General features: G+C 38.1%; 1 protein-coding gene across 1 annotated transcript in view; it reads right to left on the minus strand.

The window, feature by feature from the left end:
- The window catches only part of PRKAR2A (protein kinase cAMP-dependent type II regulatory subunit alpha), a 69866-nt gene that overhangs the window by 43954 nt on the left and 7589 nt on the right, over positions 1-18323 (minus strand). Inside the window, exon 2 of the mRNA XM_039326676.1 lies at positions 12455-12490. Coding sequence (XP_039182610.1) covers positions 12455-12490 — 36 coding nt within the window. The remainder of the gene's footprint in view (positions 1-12454; positions 12491-18323) is intronic.

The raw sequence follows: 18323 nt of genomic DNA on the forward strand, positions 1-18323 counted from the left end.
ACAATCAAAGATCTTTCTATCATTAATGAAGCACATATTGACTTCTTTTTGGTATGCACTGGCTTCCTGTGCATCAACAATAACATTTCATGTTCTGTGGCCTTATCTAAAGTTCTGGCATCTCTTTTTCCATGTATAGCTCAAATCTGTGTCAAATAATCCTAGCCCTTATTTTACTAATGTGTGAATTTAAGATATTATGTGTTCCTTTGCACATTCTGTTAAGTTTCTTGTATTTGGTACTGTTATATAGAATGATCTTTTCCAATCTGTTGACCCATGTGGATTTGTTAGCATAACTTGGTTAGAACCTTTAGTGCAGTGGTTCTCAACCTGTGGGTCTGGACCCCATTTGGGGTCGAACGACCATTTCACAGGGGTCGCCAAACAACGCAGTCCGCCATTTTTTCCCCCTTTTCCTTAGCTGTGCTACTCCCTTTTATTCTATTGGCTTTTGAATAGAGTCTAATTCTATTGGCTTTCAAAATCCAATAGGAATTGTCCAGGCTGTCTCTGCCCTGCTGAGCCCGCCAAAAGTCCCATTCTGCAAATGGTGCTGCACCAGTTGAGTAGTCCTCGACTTACGACTGGTTGAGTAATCCTCAACTTACGACGGGTTGGGGGTCGCGGCATTAAAAAGGTTGAGAACCACTGCTTTAATGATTCTTCCTCTGTGCTTACCAAATTACTGTGGATATTCCATCAATTTCTGTACTTTTCCAGCTTCCTGGAGTGCTGATCTAAGTTCATCTTCTAGTACTACAGGTCCTTGAAAGTAGGAAATATCTTCTAAATATCTTGGCTGTTGACAACTCTGTTGTACAATGTTTCAATATACTCCTTCCATCTGTCTGATTTTTTTTTAATTGCTTAGTATGTGCTCATTGGTATCCTTTAGCACAGACATGTCAAACACAAGTCCCGGGGGCTGGATGCAGCCTGCAAAGTGGTTTGATATGGCCCGCGAAAGCATCCAGGAAACAGTGAGGGAACGGCCCCCTCTGCCTTGGCCCTGGCCCAGGCTGGCCAGGAGCCAACATACAATTTTGTGGTGGCCATCTATGCTGAAATGCATTCAGTATTAGCTCCACACGGCCGCCTGGAAACAGCGAGGAACCAGCCCCTGCTGTGCCGGCCCTGCCCCCTGGGTGCATGCTGGGGAGGTGTCACCCTTTGTGAGGAATGAAGAAATGCACCATCACCTGGAAGTGGCCAGCAAATGGCCCTCGCCTACTTCACCTATCCAGCTTGATGGGCTCCGGGGAAGGGGTTTTGGCAGGCAGCGGGGCGCTCTCCTCACAGCGCCAAGAGGCTGAGCCAGGCGGTATGAATCCAAAAAGAAGCATAACAATGCCCAGCCCCTAGCCTGCCCTGTTTCGGCAGGCAGCGGGGTGCTCTCCTCATAGTGCTGCGAGGCTGAGCCAGGCGGTATGAATCCAAAAAGAAGCACAATGCCGCCCAGCCCCCAGCCTGCCCTGTTTCGGCAGGCAGCGGGGTGCTCTCCTCATAGTGCTGAGAGGCTGAGCTGGGTGGCGCGAATCAAAAAAGAAGTGCGAGGACGCCCAGCTTCCAGTCTGCCCAATTTCAGCAGGCAACAAAGTGCAAAGCTGACGAGCTTCGCACCACCCAGCTCAACCTCTCGGCGCTGTGAGGAGAGCACCTGCTGCCTGCTGAAACTGGGCAGGCTGTGGGCAGGGCAGCATCGTGCTTGTTTTTGGATTCGTGCCCCCTGGCTCAGCCTCTCGGCGCTATGAGAAGAGCACCTCACTGCCTGTCGAGACTGGGCAGGCTGGGGGCTGGGTGGCATTGCGCAGGTAATGTTGACTCTCACGCTGCTCATGGCATCCCCTCCCCCAGAGCCCACCAAGTCAGATATGTGAAGTAGATGAGAGTCATGTGTTGGCTACTTCCAGGTGATGGTGCATTTCTTCATTCCTCACAAAGGGTGACACCTCCCCAGCTGCATTTCTTGCCTGGGCATTTGACCTCTGCTGCCCAGGGCTCCGGGCAGCCCACACCACCATCCAGCCCCCCCTGTATGGCCTGAGAGGAACAGAGAGGCTCCTCCAGTGGACCATGTCTTGGCACTTGCCCTGGTTCTACCCCCTTCTGCCAGAGACCCTCAGATCTGTCCCACTCCTGCCCAGGCCCCCACAGGCACCCTTGATGCGAACGATGTAGATCTGGCCACACCCACTCCATCTATGCCCACCCAGTAGGCCCCACCCATCCTGGCCATAACCACCCGGCCCTCCAAGGGCAACCACAATGCTGATGCGGCCCTCAATGAAATTTAGTTTGACACCCCTGCTTTAGCAGAAGGCTCAAAGTTGGAGTCATCTTCCGAGTTCAGAGATCATTTAGAAGACCTTTCTTGTTTTTCTACATCTGTTTTCATCTTTGATGACTTTACAGATGTTATTATAATACTGCCTCTTGTCTCTTTGAACAGCTCTCTGAAATTCTTCATTTAACTCCTTCCTGAGATTTTTAAAATCTTTCTTGAGTTTGGTTTCTCTCCTTGACGATTTCCACTGTTTGTTCTGACATCCATATTTTATTAGTCTATTTTTCTTCATATGTTGGTAGACTCTTTAAATTCATCCATCAATAGTTATTTAAATTTATTCTACAGTTCCTCTGGTTCTCTGTCAATGATGTTCAGGACTTCAAAGTGATTCCCTACGTTTTTCTTGAAAATGCTCAAAAACATATTGTAAAAAGTGATTGCCTTTTTTAAAAGTTTATCTTGGAACCTGCATATAATTATCTGCTTCACGGGATGCACCTATGTGTTTGATACTGTAATTTAGGTCCTCCACTTCTTTTAGAAATAATGTACTACATTTTTCTGTACTCTATCTAGTAATGTCTGGGTATGCTACCGTTGTGATTGTTTGAATATAGTGTTTGCAATGAAGGAATTGTTTGATTGGCAGAAATTGACAAGTTGGTCTCCTGCTTCATTTCTGTTTCCTAAGTCATACGACGCAATGACATTTTCCTCAATATTTCCAACTCGAATATTCCAGTTTCCATTCAGAAGCAACATGTTTTGCTTCATGTTCTGTCAATTACAAATCAAATTTGATTAGAAAACTCATCAACTTCTTCTGTATCAAGTGACTGAAGTGGAAACTTGGAAGACTGCCATATTAAAGTGTTATCTACAAGGTCTAACTAAAATTATTTGGCAACTGATTGCATTGTAGCCAAATACTGCTCTTGCTATACCCTTCCTAAAAGCAATCCTATTCTTTGTTTTTCATGTCCTGAGTTCAAATATTTGCTTAAATTCTTCACTATGTCAATAACCCAGACTAAATAAAACTTACTAAATAATACCTTCAATTTAGAAGTTAAAATAAAACATACACAATAAAATAAAGTAAGATATACAAGATAAAATATGCAATCATGCTTGCACTATTTTGATAAAAGCAATATACAAGTTTTACAAGCAGGAAAAACAAACGTTGAAACTGCAAGAGTTACCTTCGGCCCTTATCTGCTAGTAAAAACTCCTCATAAAATTCATCTGTCTCTCTCTCTCTCTCCCAGAAATGGAGTTAGAAGAGGCATTAGGAGCTCTTTGGATATGTTGCAATAGAAATTACAATATAACATGTGTTTGTGTTCTTTTACCAGCCACAGCATGTCCTAAGTGTGATCTACCAACTAAAAGTGTTCAAATCCAGTCTATCTCAAGTTGCTGATGCCTAAAATATCAATGTATAGTCATTTCATTTCATCTTTCACTGGGTCGAGCTTTTCCTCTGTTCATGTTTCTTATGCTCCACATTCCTATTGTAATTCTGTCTCTGTAACTGTCAACACTGGCAACTAGATATCCTGAAGGCTTTAATCTAGCCATATCATCAATACTATTACAACTCCAAAACAATCCTTAGTAGCGTACTGAATAGCTATTGTTTCCTATCAGTGTGGAGTTTGCTTGGAAACAATACAGGAGTGGCTTATTATGGCCTTCTCCCGCACAGTATGAATTGAAGCCTTTGCCATTGTCCCTCAAATGATCACCTGCCTCCAATATCTTCCTATATTGCTGCTGCCCAATATAAGTACATGTCTATGTAGCGAAGCTGTCTGAGAGTGTTTGCAGGAGCTTGGTTGGGAAGGGAGAGATTGGGACAGCTGCTGCTGGCTTTGGGTGTGGCCGGCGTGGCTGGAGGAGAAGACAGAAAAAGAGAAGGAGAGACGGGGTGGCTGGTTGGAGTTTGTCAGGTGAAGGTAAAGGGACTGGAAGTTTTATTTGTTTTCTTCGTAAGGAGGATATTTTAAACAGAGGCTAGAGGGGGAGAGAGAGTGGAGTTTTATGGCTTCCTTCCTGAGGAGGATATCTCAAACAGAGGCAAGAGAGAGATTGTGTGGAGAGGAGTTGGCAGAGACTCCTAGCCTCAGATTTTAACAATACAGATAAAGGAGGGGGAAGGGTTTTGACGCTGAAACCTGATTGAAGGAGAAGCAACAGAAAGGGAGGAGAGACTGGTGGTGGCTATTGCTGCTGTGGAGCCTGGAAACAAATTGGACTGTGACTATCACTGCTACTACAGGTTTTAAGACATTGTGGGGGAGTTGCTGGGGGGGGGGGGAAACGAGCTACTGCTACAGCACATTGACTGTTGTTGTTTCTACTACCGTCTGGAGCGGGGGGGGGGGGGTTTCCTCCATCCCACTTGATTCTGAACGATCACTGAGGAATCTTTTATTCCTGCTGCTATACCGGTCTTGGGCTGTTGGATATCATCATAGCATTGACTATCGTGACTGGTGACTGGTTATTTTCGTTCCTGGAAGCCCCTCCTTGATGACAAGAGCCTGCTACCTACTAATTCTGCATGAGCTCCGGCTGGAAGACACATCTTATCCACCCCTACAGAACACTACTGCAGGGCTTGACAAAGGGGATGGCGCCGGGAGGGCCTGGGTTTTTGCAGCCTCTGAGGAGGTAACACTACATCTATTTTATCTGGGCAGCTGGGATGACCTTCAGACCTTGAGTGACCCTAATGGGAATATATACTCTTGACATCCTAGTGTTCTGCAATACTCCATCCCACCCCGACTCTCTCCACCATGATGAGACAAGCCCAACTGGACCTGGGGAGGAGGGAGCAGATGCCTATATTTTTTTTTTTTACTGCACCTAAATTCTGCATCCATTTAATCATAAAATCTTTGACTAGTTCAGTTTCTGACTTATACTTTAGCAGCAGTTTATAAATAAGGCCCAAGATATGGAGTATATTTCTTTGTGCTTTTCTCTTTGTAAAAACAGGTCTTTTCAAGCAAAGCAAGAATTAAACATTTGTAATTATTCTTTTCTGTATTTATCCCACACATTCAATATTGGGTTTTTTATACATAATCTCTTATAAATTGCTTCTGTTTGTACGAGTTCAAAGGCCAGGTTACAAAAAAGATATCATCCACTCTGCGATAAATTTTTAAATCTTGTAAAATCTTGAATTTAATCCTTGGTTCTTTATTGGACCATATGTAGTTCATTATTTTTTTATGCCTCGAGTTGCTCGTATAATTTCAAGTTTATTTTCTTGAAACAGTTTCATTGCCAAAAAAAAAGCCAATAAAAAGCCAAAAAAGGGGAGTAGTAGTGGTAGTAGTTGTTGTTTTGTGCCCTTCAATATAGTTCATTGTTGTAAAATCATTTACTATTATCATGGTTTCTTGTTTATGAATATTCTACATTCATATGAAAAAATTAAAAACCATAGTTCATCTTTTAGTTACAATAATAAGCACGAATGATCATGATAAGTTGTAAACAAAAAAATCTCCATCAAAAAAGATCATGGCCACTTTTTTAGTAACTTCCAAACTATATCCAATGTTCACATATCTTTTCAGAACAAATTCAGTCTCATCAGGGTGTAATATTACAGTTAAAAATTGTTTCTTTTCTTCTGAGCACTGCCAGGAGAAAAGCTTACATCTAACAAATAATCTCTATGATTTTGGGCAAGTCTTTTCTTTCTTTATAAAAGAGAATAAAAGCTTCTTTCCATGATGAAGTTTTTCATATTCCCAATTCTTATTCATTACAAGAATTAAAGATTTAACCAGAATGTCTTAGAAAGTGTATGTTTGTCTTTGCATTAATTGTTGGCAATTTTTGTCAATTGTCTTTGTCAATTTTAAACTGGCAAGGATTTTCCCAAGTGTTTGTCACTGCCTCCTTCCTAGGCCTGAAGCAGAATTTTTATATTGGCTTTTTTACTATTGTGCGCCACCCTGAGTCGCTTTAGGTGAGATGGGTAGCTCTATAAATTTAATAAATATATTAACTATAATTCACAATTAAATGATGATATCCTGGAAAATTACAACTTCTGTGACATTTGTAAATGCCTTACTTATTCATTTGTATTTTTTTCTCATTGTTCCATTTCTTTGCTTATTTATGTTTCCTTGAACTTAGGACGAACATATATTTTTTAATGGAGCATTCTACCAAAAAAGAATCTGGACACAAGGAGTTTCTTAACCCAGGTCTGACCCTTGGATATTCAGCAATTACCTGACTACTTTTCCTACTCATCTTTTGAAAACAAAAATTTACCTAAGCTAAATAGTGTTCTTAAGTAAATAACATCTGAAGTTTTTTTCAAGAAAATGTCACTTTACAGTTCTCTACTTCTTTTTTATAGGCATTTTCTGTGTTATATAAGTCCTGATTTACATAAACCTGACTTTACAGGCTGGGTACTAAAATATGGCCATTATTCTTATGCATATACAAGGGGGGGGGTTGAGCTGTACACACATGAGCTGTACACAAGCTGAAATCCTCCCCAAACTTGCCTACAAGATTCCTATAACAAAAATCAGGATTAAATGGTAACTGCTTTTATAAATTGCATTTACCTGAAATAACAAAGCCGCAATATGTATTCAAAATAGATGGCTGAAGTAGAAATATGTTCTTAAAAGCAAGCCAACGTTACAATCAGGAAAAAATAATTTAGCTGCTTTGTATTATGGCTTTGAAAAAAACAGTGGAAAAAACATTCACATTTTTAAAAGCTCAGATGAAAAAGACATCATCTTTTTAATGTGAATCTCTTTAGGAAATAATCATAAAATCTGAAATCTATCAACAATAAGGCAAACAATATTTAAATCACTGAAAATTCTTTGTTTGGGAGCTGAAGTCTTGCTACATAGCAGGGAGTAAAGAGACAGAGGAAAAAAATCCTGAAATTTTGAAGTATAGCAGGAAGAAGAAGAAATAATAGTGCATTGTTCTTACTGCCATGACACTACCTTTATCCTAAAAAATTATCTGATCGTGTTATGAACAAGACATGTAAAGTTTGTTTGTCAAACAGATCAAGATACAAGCTCATACTGGTGCAAAATTCATTATAAAGCAAAAACAATTCTGTTTAAATCACTGCCATGATGAACACATATAAAAACAGTAATAAATCTATCTTTTCTGCACAACAGATCATCCAGAGGCAGGCATTTAAAGGATGAAAGGCTGCTTGAAGCATGAAAGCTTTGTGATGATCCTGATCTGTTTTTTCAAGATTTGTGATGATCCTGATCATATTTTTTCAAATATCCAAACTCCATTTGGAAATGCTTGCAAAGGACATAACCAGTCACGTGTATGTGTGCATATGCACTCTAAGAACAGGCCTGTGTACACATGCTTAATGCCTTATATCTAGAAAGTCGATTTCTCCTCTTGTAGAAATCCAGCTGAGCTTTCTTCAATATAAATGCTAATAAAGTCTGGTTTACCCACAGAGCAGAGTGAAGTTGCACAAAATAATCACCTTGCAACTGGCGAATGACCCTATTAAATGCAACCATATATAAAGTACATTCACTGTGTTTTTTAAGCAGTATATTAGACAAATACATTTCTAGCTTACCCATAACACATAGGGTATTATCTTTATACTGATATATTCTGAATATGCAAATATTAAAAACTTATCTTTCCCTACCTGCCATGAAAGACATTTCACCTGCCTCCGCAGAACTCTACTACCCTTGCTACAATAAAAGACAATGCTTTCCATTGTTACCAAGAAAGAAATAGAATTAATTAAACTCTGGCGAACAATTTAATTTCTACCCATACAGCATTAACTGTCCCCACAGATAAGAAGTTTTTCTGTTACAGAATAAAAGGGAGGATACATTTCAAGCATTGTATCTAGTTTAAATCACATGCTCCAGAATTTTATCCGTAGTCTGAAACATATATATTGTTCCAAGTGCTTCTATGTTTCTCAGTTGGCTTATTTGTTTTTGTCATTGCTCCAAACCATACTTTGAGAAAGCATCAGCCAACAAAACAGGGAGCACACATTCAATCCCTGCTGCTACTGACTAGGAGTTGAAGAATGAGGAAGTGTGTGGGTGACAGAATCTGTTCACATTCGGAGATTAAGCATCATATTGGACTGCTGCTTTATGGCAGCTGGAGATCATAAATTGTGACATTCTGGAGCTCCAAGAGAGAGATTCATTCATGTAAAAGCTTCCTGCTCTCTCATTCTTTTCCCCACAAACAGTAATCCTACATTCCTTTAATTTACCACATAAACAATCTAGGGAGGGTAATTCATGCAGTGGAATGTGATGATGTCACCCTGGGGGATTAATCTCATTTATGCTTCTTCATTCATTAACCTATATATGTAGCATACAGTAAAAAAAAAGACCTAAAATATAAAAAACACATTAAAATTAACAATAAAGTAGTATTTTGATCCATTCCCAATTAAAAAGATTCGCAAACAGATTTTCCAAACACAAAAAATATAGTGCCTGAAACAATGCAGAAGGCAACAGACTTCCGAGAACAGGTTCGTAACAAGACTTTTTAAAAATTATATACAGTACATTATATGTAAAAATGTACAACACATTACTGATGGGGGTGCTATGCTGTTTAGCTTGAGGTTGCCAAGTGCAACAATGTGTGTGTTAATAGACTATTTTTATTCTCATATTTCTGAACTTCTTTTGCAGATGCATTGCCAAATGCAAAAATAATTTTTTGTTCTTAATCATGACCTGTGTTGAAGTGAATCTACAATGCACTTTCTTCAATAAGTTCAGTTCTGTGCCTAGTTGCGAACTGTGAAAAACATACTGCTGCTAGGCAATTCTTTGAAAGATCCTTTAAAAAATGTAAAAGCAATTTCCTTGACCAATTTTCTGTAGGTTAATTAGTAAAAAGCAGCAGAGACTATGAAATAGGGCAATCTAGCGCTTCAAGAATGTATTCCTCATGCTGTGAATGGATTAGACTAAGCTGATGACTTGCATGCACAAAACAGAATCAGTGTCGGCCTGCCTAAGCAAAGGGGAGCCCAGAATGCAATTTAACAGGGATCCAAATCTTCAAGGCTTTGTCAAAACCTGTTCTTAGCAGGTTTTTTTGGATAGCTGGCTTGTCCAGACAGAACAGGAGGAAAAGGGTAACTGGTCATTTATCTTAGTCTGTAAATAAAACAGAAGTAAGTACCAGAATGCTGCCAACTACACCCTCACTTTGAAGTCCCCAAATCAATACTTAAGGGAAGCACACCAGGCTCTAAATTTCTACCGCTGGCCAGCCTTGCCTACTTGAGCTTAGCCTCTCTTGTGCTTAGCCTCTCTTTCTTGACACTATGGTCGAGACGGATCATGGTATGGGTCATGGATTATTAGGCCATGCTCTTCACATAATACCACAGAAAACACACCAGCTCTTTACAGGGCACTTGCATGCCTGGAACTCCTCCAATCACGTTGTTTTGCACTACCAGTTAAATGTCCACAGCCAGCTTCTAATAGTGCAGGCATGTCAAACTGCTGGCCCATGGACCGGATGCGTCATGCCAAAACCACGCCCACTCCATTGCAGAAAAAGTCACGATACATTGCGCGATGCCACATGACGTCGCAAGTTTGACATGCCTGTGATAGTGAATTTAAATATTAATTCATGATAACCACATACCACAGAACATACCACAAATTCAAGGCTTTCTGCACAGCAAAGAGATACAAAAACTAACTTTCACAAAAGTGTCCAGAGAGACAAATATCAGGTTCAAGAAGATCCAAGAACAATCTTTCCAGTCTAAGGATCCAGATAACTCAACAACTGTATATAAACAGAGTCACAGATAGGAAATGTAAAGGCTGTTTGCCACAAAGAGCCAACAGCACAAGTCATCTCTTTTATATAATTGGCTGAACTGTGCTTCTTCTTGTCAAGTAAATAGCTTGATTTCCTTTGATCTTCTTAACTTGCAACATGGTGTTGTGCTTGGGACTTGCCTAGCTTAAGTCTCCTCAAGCGCATTCCTTTCAGCAAGTTCTGTCATCTATCCTTTCCTTATATAAGTCCACCCTTAACCCTGATTTGCTTGCACACACACAACCCCATAGAGTTATTACCCTAGTTTGTGTGCCTCTGGCTAATGGATCAATTCTAGTAATATCTGGAATTCTACTAAAGGTACCCTTTCAATAATTACATACCAGCCCAACAAGGTAGACCAATGCTATATAGTCCAGAACTACTTTTATTGTAACCACTATAGTAACAGTATCTTATAAACCTGAATGGGCTTCCCCCTCCCTTATTGCATCTACTTGGGAACTGGGGGGAGGGGGGAACTTATCTGAGAGTTATGTACTTGGTCAGGCTCAAGATTTTCTTATCTGACCACTGCCTTGTGGTGGCTCTTCCTTCTATCCTTTAAAGCAGTGGTTTTCAACCTGTGGGCCGGGACCCCATTTGGGGTCGAACGACTATTTCATGGGGGTCGCCAAACAACACAGTCCGCCATTTTCCCCCCCTTTTCCTTAGCTGTGCTACTCCTTTTTATTCTATCGGCTTTTGAAAGCCAATAGAATAGACTCTCTTGAATAGAGTCTAATTCTATTGGCTTTCAAAAGCCAATAGGAATTGTCCAGGCTGTCTCTGCCCTGCTGAGCCCGCCAAAAGTCCCATTCTGCAAACGGTGCTGCACCAGTTGAGTAGTCCTTGACTTATGACCGGTTGAGTAGTCCTCGACTTACGACCGGTTGGGGGTCGCGGCATTAAAAAGGTTGAGAATCACTGCTTTAAAGCAATTCCCTAAGCCCTCTATTTACATTCTTCTCAGTTTTAATACACATGGGTACTTAACTAAGATAGTTTTAAGGTACCCAGTTGTAGGGATGCACAGTAAAAATCACTTTCAGGTAGTTTTTTTTTTTTAAATGAGTATCCTTTTCTTCAAAATATTGCTTTTCTAGGATTAGAAAACACTGAAATCACAATGCAAAGTGCCTAGATTTGAGGAATTTGCATTATACAAAGTCTGATAAAAATTAATAATTTCATAATATTAACTTCAATAGATAATATTGAATAAATAGACTTGGAACCAATTCATAGGGCTAAAGGCTAGACTGGGATGTCAAACAACAACAAAAAATCCCAAAATGGCAATGGCAAACTACTTCTAGATTGTTGACAATTACCTGCAATCACCAGGCATCAAATTCAACTCCAAGGAGAATTTAACATTTTTCAAGTTTATTATTATTTAAAGTTAATGATTAAAATTCAGTATATAAATAGTAAAAGCATTAACAATAGATTACTTTATTTTTGCCATATTAAGAATAAATCCCTATTAAAACTTAACTATAATTTCAATATAAATTTACACTGTACTTGGCCTCAGAAAAAGGTAACAATTTAGGGTTATTTCAATTAGTTCTTAATGAAACAGTGTACTAAAAAGTTACAAAATTTGATGGGGTATAACATTATTAGAGCTTCAGAAAAGTACAAGCTTATGAATTGCAAATATTTTTCGGTTCAAACATATGTTTTGTGAAGTTTATTGTATTACTGCAAATCTATTTTATTGTTCAATGTAATAGTGTTATGATTTTATTGCTGTGCTATTTGTAGTTTTCTGTTTGATGTACTTTAGTCCTATATTGTTCTGAGGAATATAAGTTACTCAATCACTGTTTTAATTGGAGCAGTATATAACCCTTGGTAAATACAATAGAAATGAATAAAATCAGAAATTTGAAACAAAGGCAGTCTGTCATGTTTACTGTGAAGGAAATTTAAAAATATTTTATCCTCTCACGTGTTTGCTCAAGGAAAGGCCTGAATATTTTAATCAATATTATGACTTTTTGGTTTTTTATTTAAAAAACTTAGTTTTAACCTTTACATTAGTTAAGCAGCAGCCATACTAAAACAACCTAGGGCTGCAATTTTTCTTTTTTCTTTATTTTGCTGAAGTCAATACTTGGTTTTTTCAACAATTGCAGCTACACAAAGTGTAGCAAAATATTTTCTTTACTATTTGGCAACACTGAAAAAATACACACACATTAAGATCATCACTGAAAAACTGTTTAAATTATATAATAAAAGAATACTGACCTGATACTCTTCTGTTAAACTTGTTAATAACAGGAGCTACAACAGAAACAAAAATATCTGGTAAGTTAGGAAATAACTGGTGGATAAAATTATTAAAGAGGATTATAATTACCTAACAAGAGATTTATCAACTTCTTGTCCTATAACAGGTTGGCTCTTTTATTAATATTGATTTTAATTAACCTTCAAAAGCTTTATTTTAACTGCATATTTAATGTTAAGATTTTCTTGAATATAAGCTTGAAGCCCTGACAAAAAGATGTCTCTAAGAACTTAAAGCTTAAAACAAATTCTATGCTGCTGAAAGAGAAAGAATAGAAAACTTCATTTATGAACTGGACACAGAAGAAAAGCTTTCCTTCTTATAACAGTTTTTTTCTTTAATTCTCTCAGAAAGACAGAGGAGAAATATAACAGACATCATATGCAGTCCATAAACAAGTGTGCAATCCCTGGTCGACTACAATAAGTAAATTACTGCTTAAATGTCAGATTGGCAATATATTTAAAATACAATAAAATGCAAAGCTCGGTAATTTGTTAGATGAAGATCTTTGTAGGTAAGAACTGCCCAAAGTAATTTGCTATGCTTTTATGTATTTCATAGGGTTTAATTTTCATGAAACAGATGCTCACACTTAATTGTTATAGTGCACAATAAAAAGTTAAATATAAGTAGTCCTTGACTTATAAATGGTTGCTTAGCTGATCTGCCTGTGGGGTACTTATGCCCCAGATTCGAACTTCTGACAGTTCTCCCCCCACCTAGGAGTTATGCCAAAAACTGGCATTTACTTTAGTAATTTTTATTTTCAGTAAAATTGCACCCAGGGTGAACAATTGGTTTGCTCAACAACTGAAGTCATTTGCTTAATGACTGCTGCAAATGGTTACTGCTGTGATGAGAAGACCCCATTATGGTTGTGACTCAAGGAGTATTTGTAGTTCTAGATTAAACTTCTTACTGGAAGACTCTTTTCACTTTTATGCTATCTGCCATAATCAATCTTGCTGTAAAATTGTTTTCCAGGAATCACCCTTTGTGATTCATTTCTCTTTTGAAAATTACCAGAATCTAAATCTGGTCAAGAAATAGCAATTGGACAGGCAATACATTTTTCTGTCTATAAGTAACTGGGACGTGAAGATGAATGTTCAAGTTTATATGTGGATTAATCTATTTCATGACTGGTATCTTGTACTACCAATAAAACGAGGAAACGCTTTTAGCTTCACAAGGGTGGAGGGTGAGATAATTTTTTTTAAAGTCCACAGTGACTTACTAATTTACATGTTTTTGATTTGTCCATGCTATCAGATACTAGCCACTATCAAATATTCAGATATGAATTTGTACAAGATTATCAATCTGTATGGAACAATTTCTACTCATTTAAAGCCTAATCCATGTTATGCACATTTATGTAATATCAAACTTAATCATTTTCCTTTGCCTCAGGTAAAGATAAATCAAGGGTGTGCAACCTTGGCAACCTTAACATCGCTAACTGGGGAATTCCGGCAGTTGAAGTCCACAAGTCTTAAAGTTGCCAAGTTTGGAGACCTAATCTAAACAGACCTGTGACTGCCTTGTAGAAGCACTTTTATGTTAAAAAAAATAATAAATGATCCAAAGCTGATATCACAACAGCAACCAGGCTAAGACATAGCAACGATATGTCAACAGAAATAGCACCTATGTCAACAGAAAATTCATTCAGCTAAAAATGAAATTAAGAGGAATAAAACACAAGCAACGAAAACAGTTCCTGTGAATCAAGGGGGGGAAATGGAACATGAAAGCAATGTTATTCCTTTGCTTGTATCTTTCTGCTTAATAGAACGTCCACGTAAGGTGACTTCCTTCAAAGAAACACATGGGCACTCTCTTTCTCTCCATCATTTGGATTTTAGTCTTCCTTCTACACAGAATCAGAAGCTCCCACTTCTGGAAGGCAAAAAAACTTTATAATGGCATCTCTTCTCCTACATATTACTCCGAAGAACCCTTCCTTCCTCTGAAGTTGCTTTTCACAGATGAATGGTGCCTTATTTCCACCCGTAATCTGTTGCTAGCAAGCAAAATTTCATTCCTAGGGAAACATGAAAATCTAGGGGAAAAATGCACTGTTCCTTATTGTAATCCCTTCCCCCGGCATCCTTTATTTTTCCCTGAAGAACTGCAACAAATTTTTTTAAAAAAAAATTCAGCTATATAACAGTCTCCTTCAAAATAACTTGAGGCAAAATATTTATGTACTGGAATCTTTCACTCCCTCCAAATTAATTCTAAACATTTATGAGAGGAGAATATTTCTCTGCTTCCACTGCCATTTTTATATATAAGAGAAGAAAGAAGGTTTTAGATCCTTATGGGTTTTATTGCTCAGTTTGGTAGAGGTGGGCAAATCTGTTCCTGTCAGTATGATAAGATCTTGAAGACCCACAAGTGCATTGGCATGGTCAGCTATGTATTCTTATCCTGTAGCAGTGATGGCGAACCTTTTAGAGACTGAGTGCCCAAAATGCAACCCAAAACCCACTTATGAATCGTCGAGTGCCGGGTGGGTGTGGCCCATTGGGTGGGCATGGCTGCAGTGGTAATGGTAGACTGAGTGGGACTAAAAAGTTCAATCAATCAATTCCAACTTTGCAAGATCTTTTTTTTCCCGTGAGAAGTTGAAATTGACTGATTGAACCTTTTTTTTTTTTTCCACACAGGGGCGGAGGCCTAAAGTGAAAAGGTTTTATAAAACCCAGCTGAAGGCCTAGGACTGGGGTGATGGCACACGTGCCCACAGAGAGGGCTCTGAGTGCCACCTCTGGCACCCGTGCCATAGGTTCGCCACTACTGTCCTATAGATTAGGAAAAAGAAACTGGTTCTTCTGCCTGCTCAGACAGACAAAATAAGCCTAAAGCAGTTACAGTCTGCCTTTGAGAACCACAAAAGAACACAGCAACATCAGGAACTAAAAAGAACAATTTAGCACAGGACATTGTTTCTCATACTGTAGTGGCTACCTAAGCGCCTCTGGTGTGCTTCCAACAGAAGAGCAAGACATACCCTTTCCTGCCATTGTTCCACTCTAACTCTATTATTTAAAAAAAAAAAAAAAACTTTAGTTTTAACCCCCCCCCCAAACTTGGCTACCTCATTACCTAACCGTTAACTCAGTGTTTCCCAAACTTGACAATTTTAAGGCATGTGGACTTCAACTCCCAGAATTCCACAGCCAGCAATGTTGGCTGTGGAATTCTGGGAGTTGAAGTCCACATGCCTTAAAATTGTCAAGTTTGGGAAACACTGCGTTAACTCAAGCAGTTTATGATCAAGTTTGCAAAAAAAAAAATGCAACAGCACAAATTCTTAAGAAATTCTTTACAAACTTCCCTCCACAAAGAAAAAAAAATCTCATTTAATTCCCACCTTTTTCCTTTCTTTTTTTAAATCAGTACTTAAAAGGACAGAGGTCCTCTTATACTATGATAATAAGGTTTACTCAAGAGTGTTTGATGAGGATGTTTGTGTAAATTCAAACATGAAACATTGACAAGGTCACCTTCATTCGAGTGCTAATTGATATCTTTTTTTAAAAAAAAAAACCTCCAGAAACTTAGTGAAGCAGAATTTAACTTTGTGAAATCCATGCTGATTTTCTTTCAGCGTGATTGAATAAGAATGATGGTTTTGCTGAAACAGATAATGGCCAAGCTATAATTTCTCAAATCTCCTTGGGTCTCTTTTTAAAAATTGTGTTATACTGTCTCCCTGATAGTTCTCTGGCATTTCAAGAGATCTGAGTGTCAAGCCTCTTATCACTAGCCCATTTTTTAGAATTTTCCCCTTTTGTAGTCAAATGTGACTGTATCTTAGTCTGTTCTCAATTTCCACTTGCATATATAATGACAGAGCATCGTGGTTGCTGTTTCCTATCAGTAACACAACATATTGCATTGGATCATGAATATCACTTAGGATTAACTTTATAGTTGTTTCCTGTCTTAGTTGGTTCCAAGACCATCTCTTCTATGGATGCAGTATTTAGAAATGGCTTTTGTCATCACATGAGCATGAATACTCAGTATACATAAGAATATCTGAAGTCTCCCTTCCAACTTCTCAATACACTTTCCTTATTTCTTTCATTAATATCATCCTTGATACTTGGATCAGTTGAGCAAAAGCATATCTTGGCAGATAATTTGTATGTGTAATCATATTTTATTAAACTTACATGTCACCTGATTCTGGATGACTTAACAAAAATCAAAGAAATCTGTAGCCAGATATTGCTGGTATTAGATAATTAAGTTTTATGTATTAGCCAGATATTACAGGTAGTCCTTGACTTACAAATATTTGTTCAGTGACCATCCAAAGTTGCAATGGCCCTGAATGGCATTTATGACTGGTCCTCAGAGTTCCAACTGTCCTAGCACCCTCATGATCATATGTCTAGAATCTGGGCAGTTGCCAACCAATTCACACTTACAACCAGTTGCAGCATTCCATAATCAGATGACCGCCATTTACAATCGTTCCTGCCAGCTTCCCCAGAGACTTGCAATCTGAATTTTGATCACATGACCATAAGGATGGTGCAACAGTCATGTAAAAAACGGTCACAAGTTACTTTTTCAGTGGAGTTGTAACTTCAAAGGGTCATTAAATGGTTGCAAGTTGAGAACTACTTATATTGCAATTTCCTCTTTATGCGACTGCCTTCAAAGATGATTTGGAAGTTTCTGCTGGTCTAGAAGGTAATAGCCTGAGAAATAATGGGTATAACTTGTCACTCCCATGTAATATCATTCCTTCAGGAGCTACAATTATTGTCAGTGGGGTCTGGGTTGCAATTCAAGATGCTGATTTCACTTCTAAATCCCTTTATGGAATAGGCCTAGGTGTCTTTGGGACTGCCTTCTCTGGAAAGAATCTGTCATTCTAATGAGATATAGTAGGGAAGATGCTATAAGTCCTTGAATTGTTGGAAATAAAGAAAATATGTGATGTTCCTTTTGTTGCTTAATCTATTTATGGAAAAACATATAAGGAATGATTGTAGTGATGATAAATTTGTGTTATTTATGGAGACATGAACGCACGTGTTCTGTATGCAAATGAAACTGTGCTGGCTGAGAACCCAAGCATTTTGTAGCAAATGTTAAAAGTAAAATAATTAAATAATAATGAAAAGCATGGATATAAAAATCAATGGATCAAAGTTGAAACACCGGTTTAAGTAATGTAGGGAAATAGGTCCTTTAAACCCAAGGGGGGGTTTATACGTTCACAAAACAATGGATGAGATAGATTTTTGCCTATTCTGTTATAGATTTTACAAATGTGTATAATGTGTATAAGATGCATACATAGCTTATGTATTGCATAATGCATATTATGTTGTGAGGAGTAAACGTTTGTTGAAGGAAAATTCACCCTATTTTATGAGGCCTCTACAGTATAATCAAAGAAGCTAGACCTTGGAAACAATAAACCATTATATGACCCTGAAACTGCCAAATTTACCCAAAAGCAGGGTGGATAATAATCAATGATTTAAAAAAAAAAAACGTTTTTTTTATTTAAATTGGATTTTTTTATTTTTATCAAATTTATTTTAATAAAATGCTTTTGGAATAAAAATCTATCTAAAGATAGTTTTCTGTTTAAGTTACATTAATACTTTAGTTTATTCAGCATGAAATGGAGCTTAGTTATGTAGCATGAGGCTGTATATTCTGCAATATTTACATTTTTGGTAAACTCATTCAGTGAATCCAAGCTCTGCAAGCTGAGATAACATGCACTGCATTGATGCATTCACACAGTTTCACAGTAACCATGAGATAAATCATAAAACAAAG

This window comes from Crotalus tigris, unplaced genomic scaffold (genome assembly GCF_016545835.1).
Source record: "Crotalus tigris isolate CLP2741 ecotype Arizona unplaced genomic scaffold, ASM1654583v1 scf7180000024342.5246164, whole genome shotgun sequence".
In the NCBI taxonomy this organism is placed as follows: domain Eukaryota; kingdom Metazoa; phylum Chordata; class Lepidosauria; order Squamata; family Viperidae; genus Crotalus; species Crotalus tigris.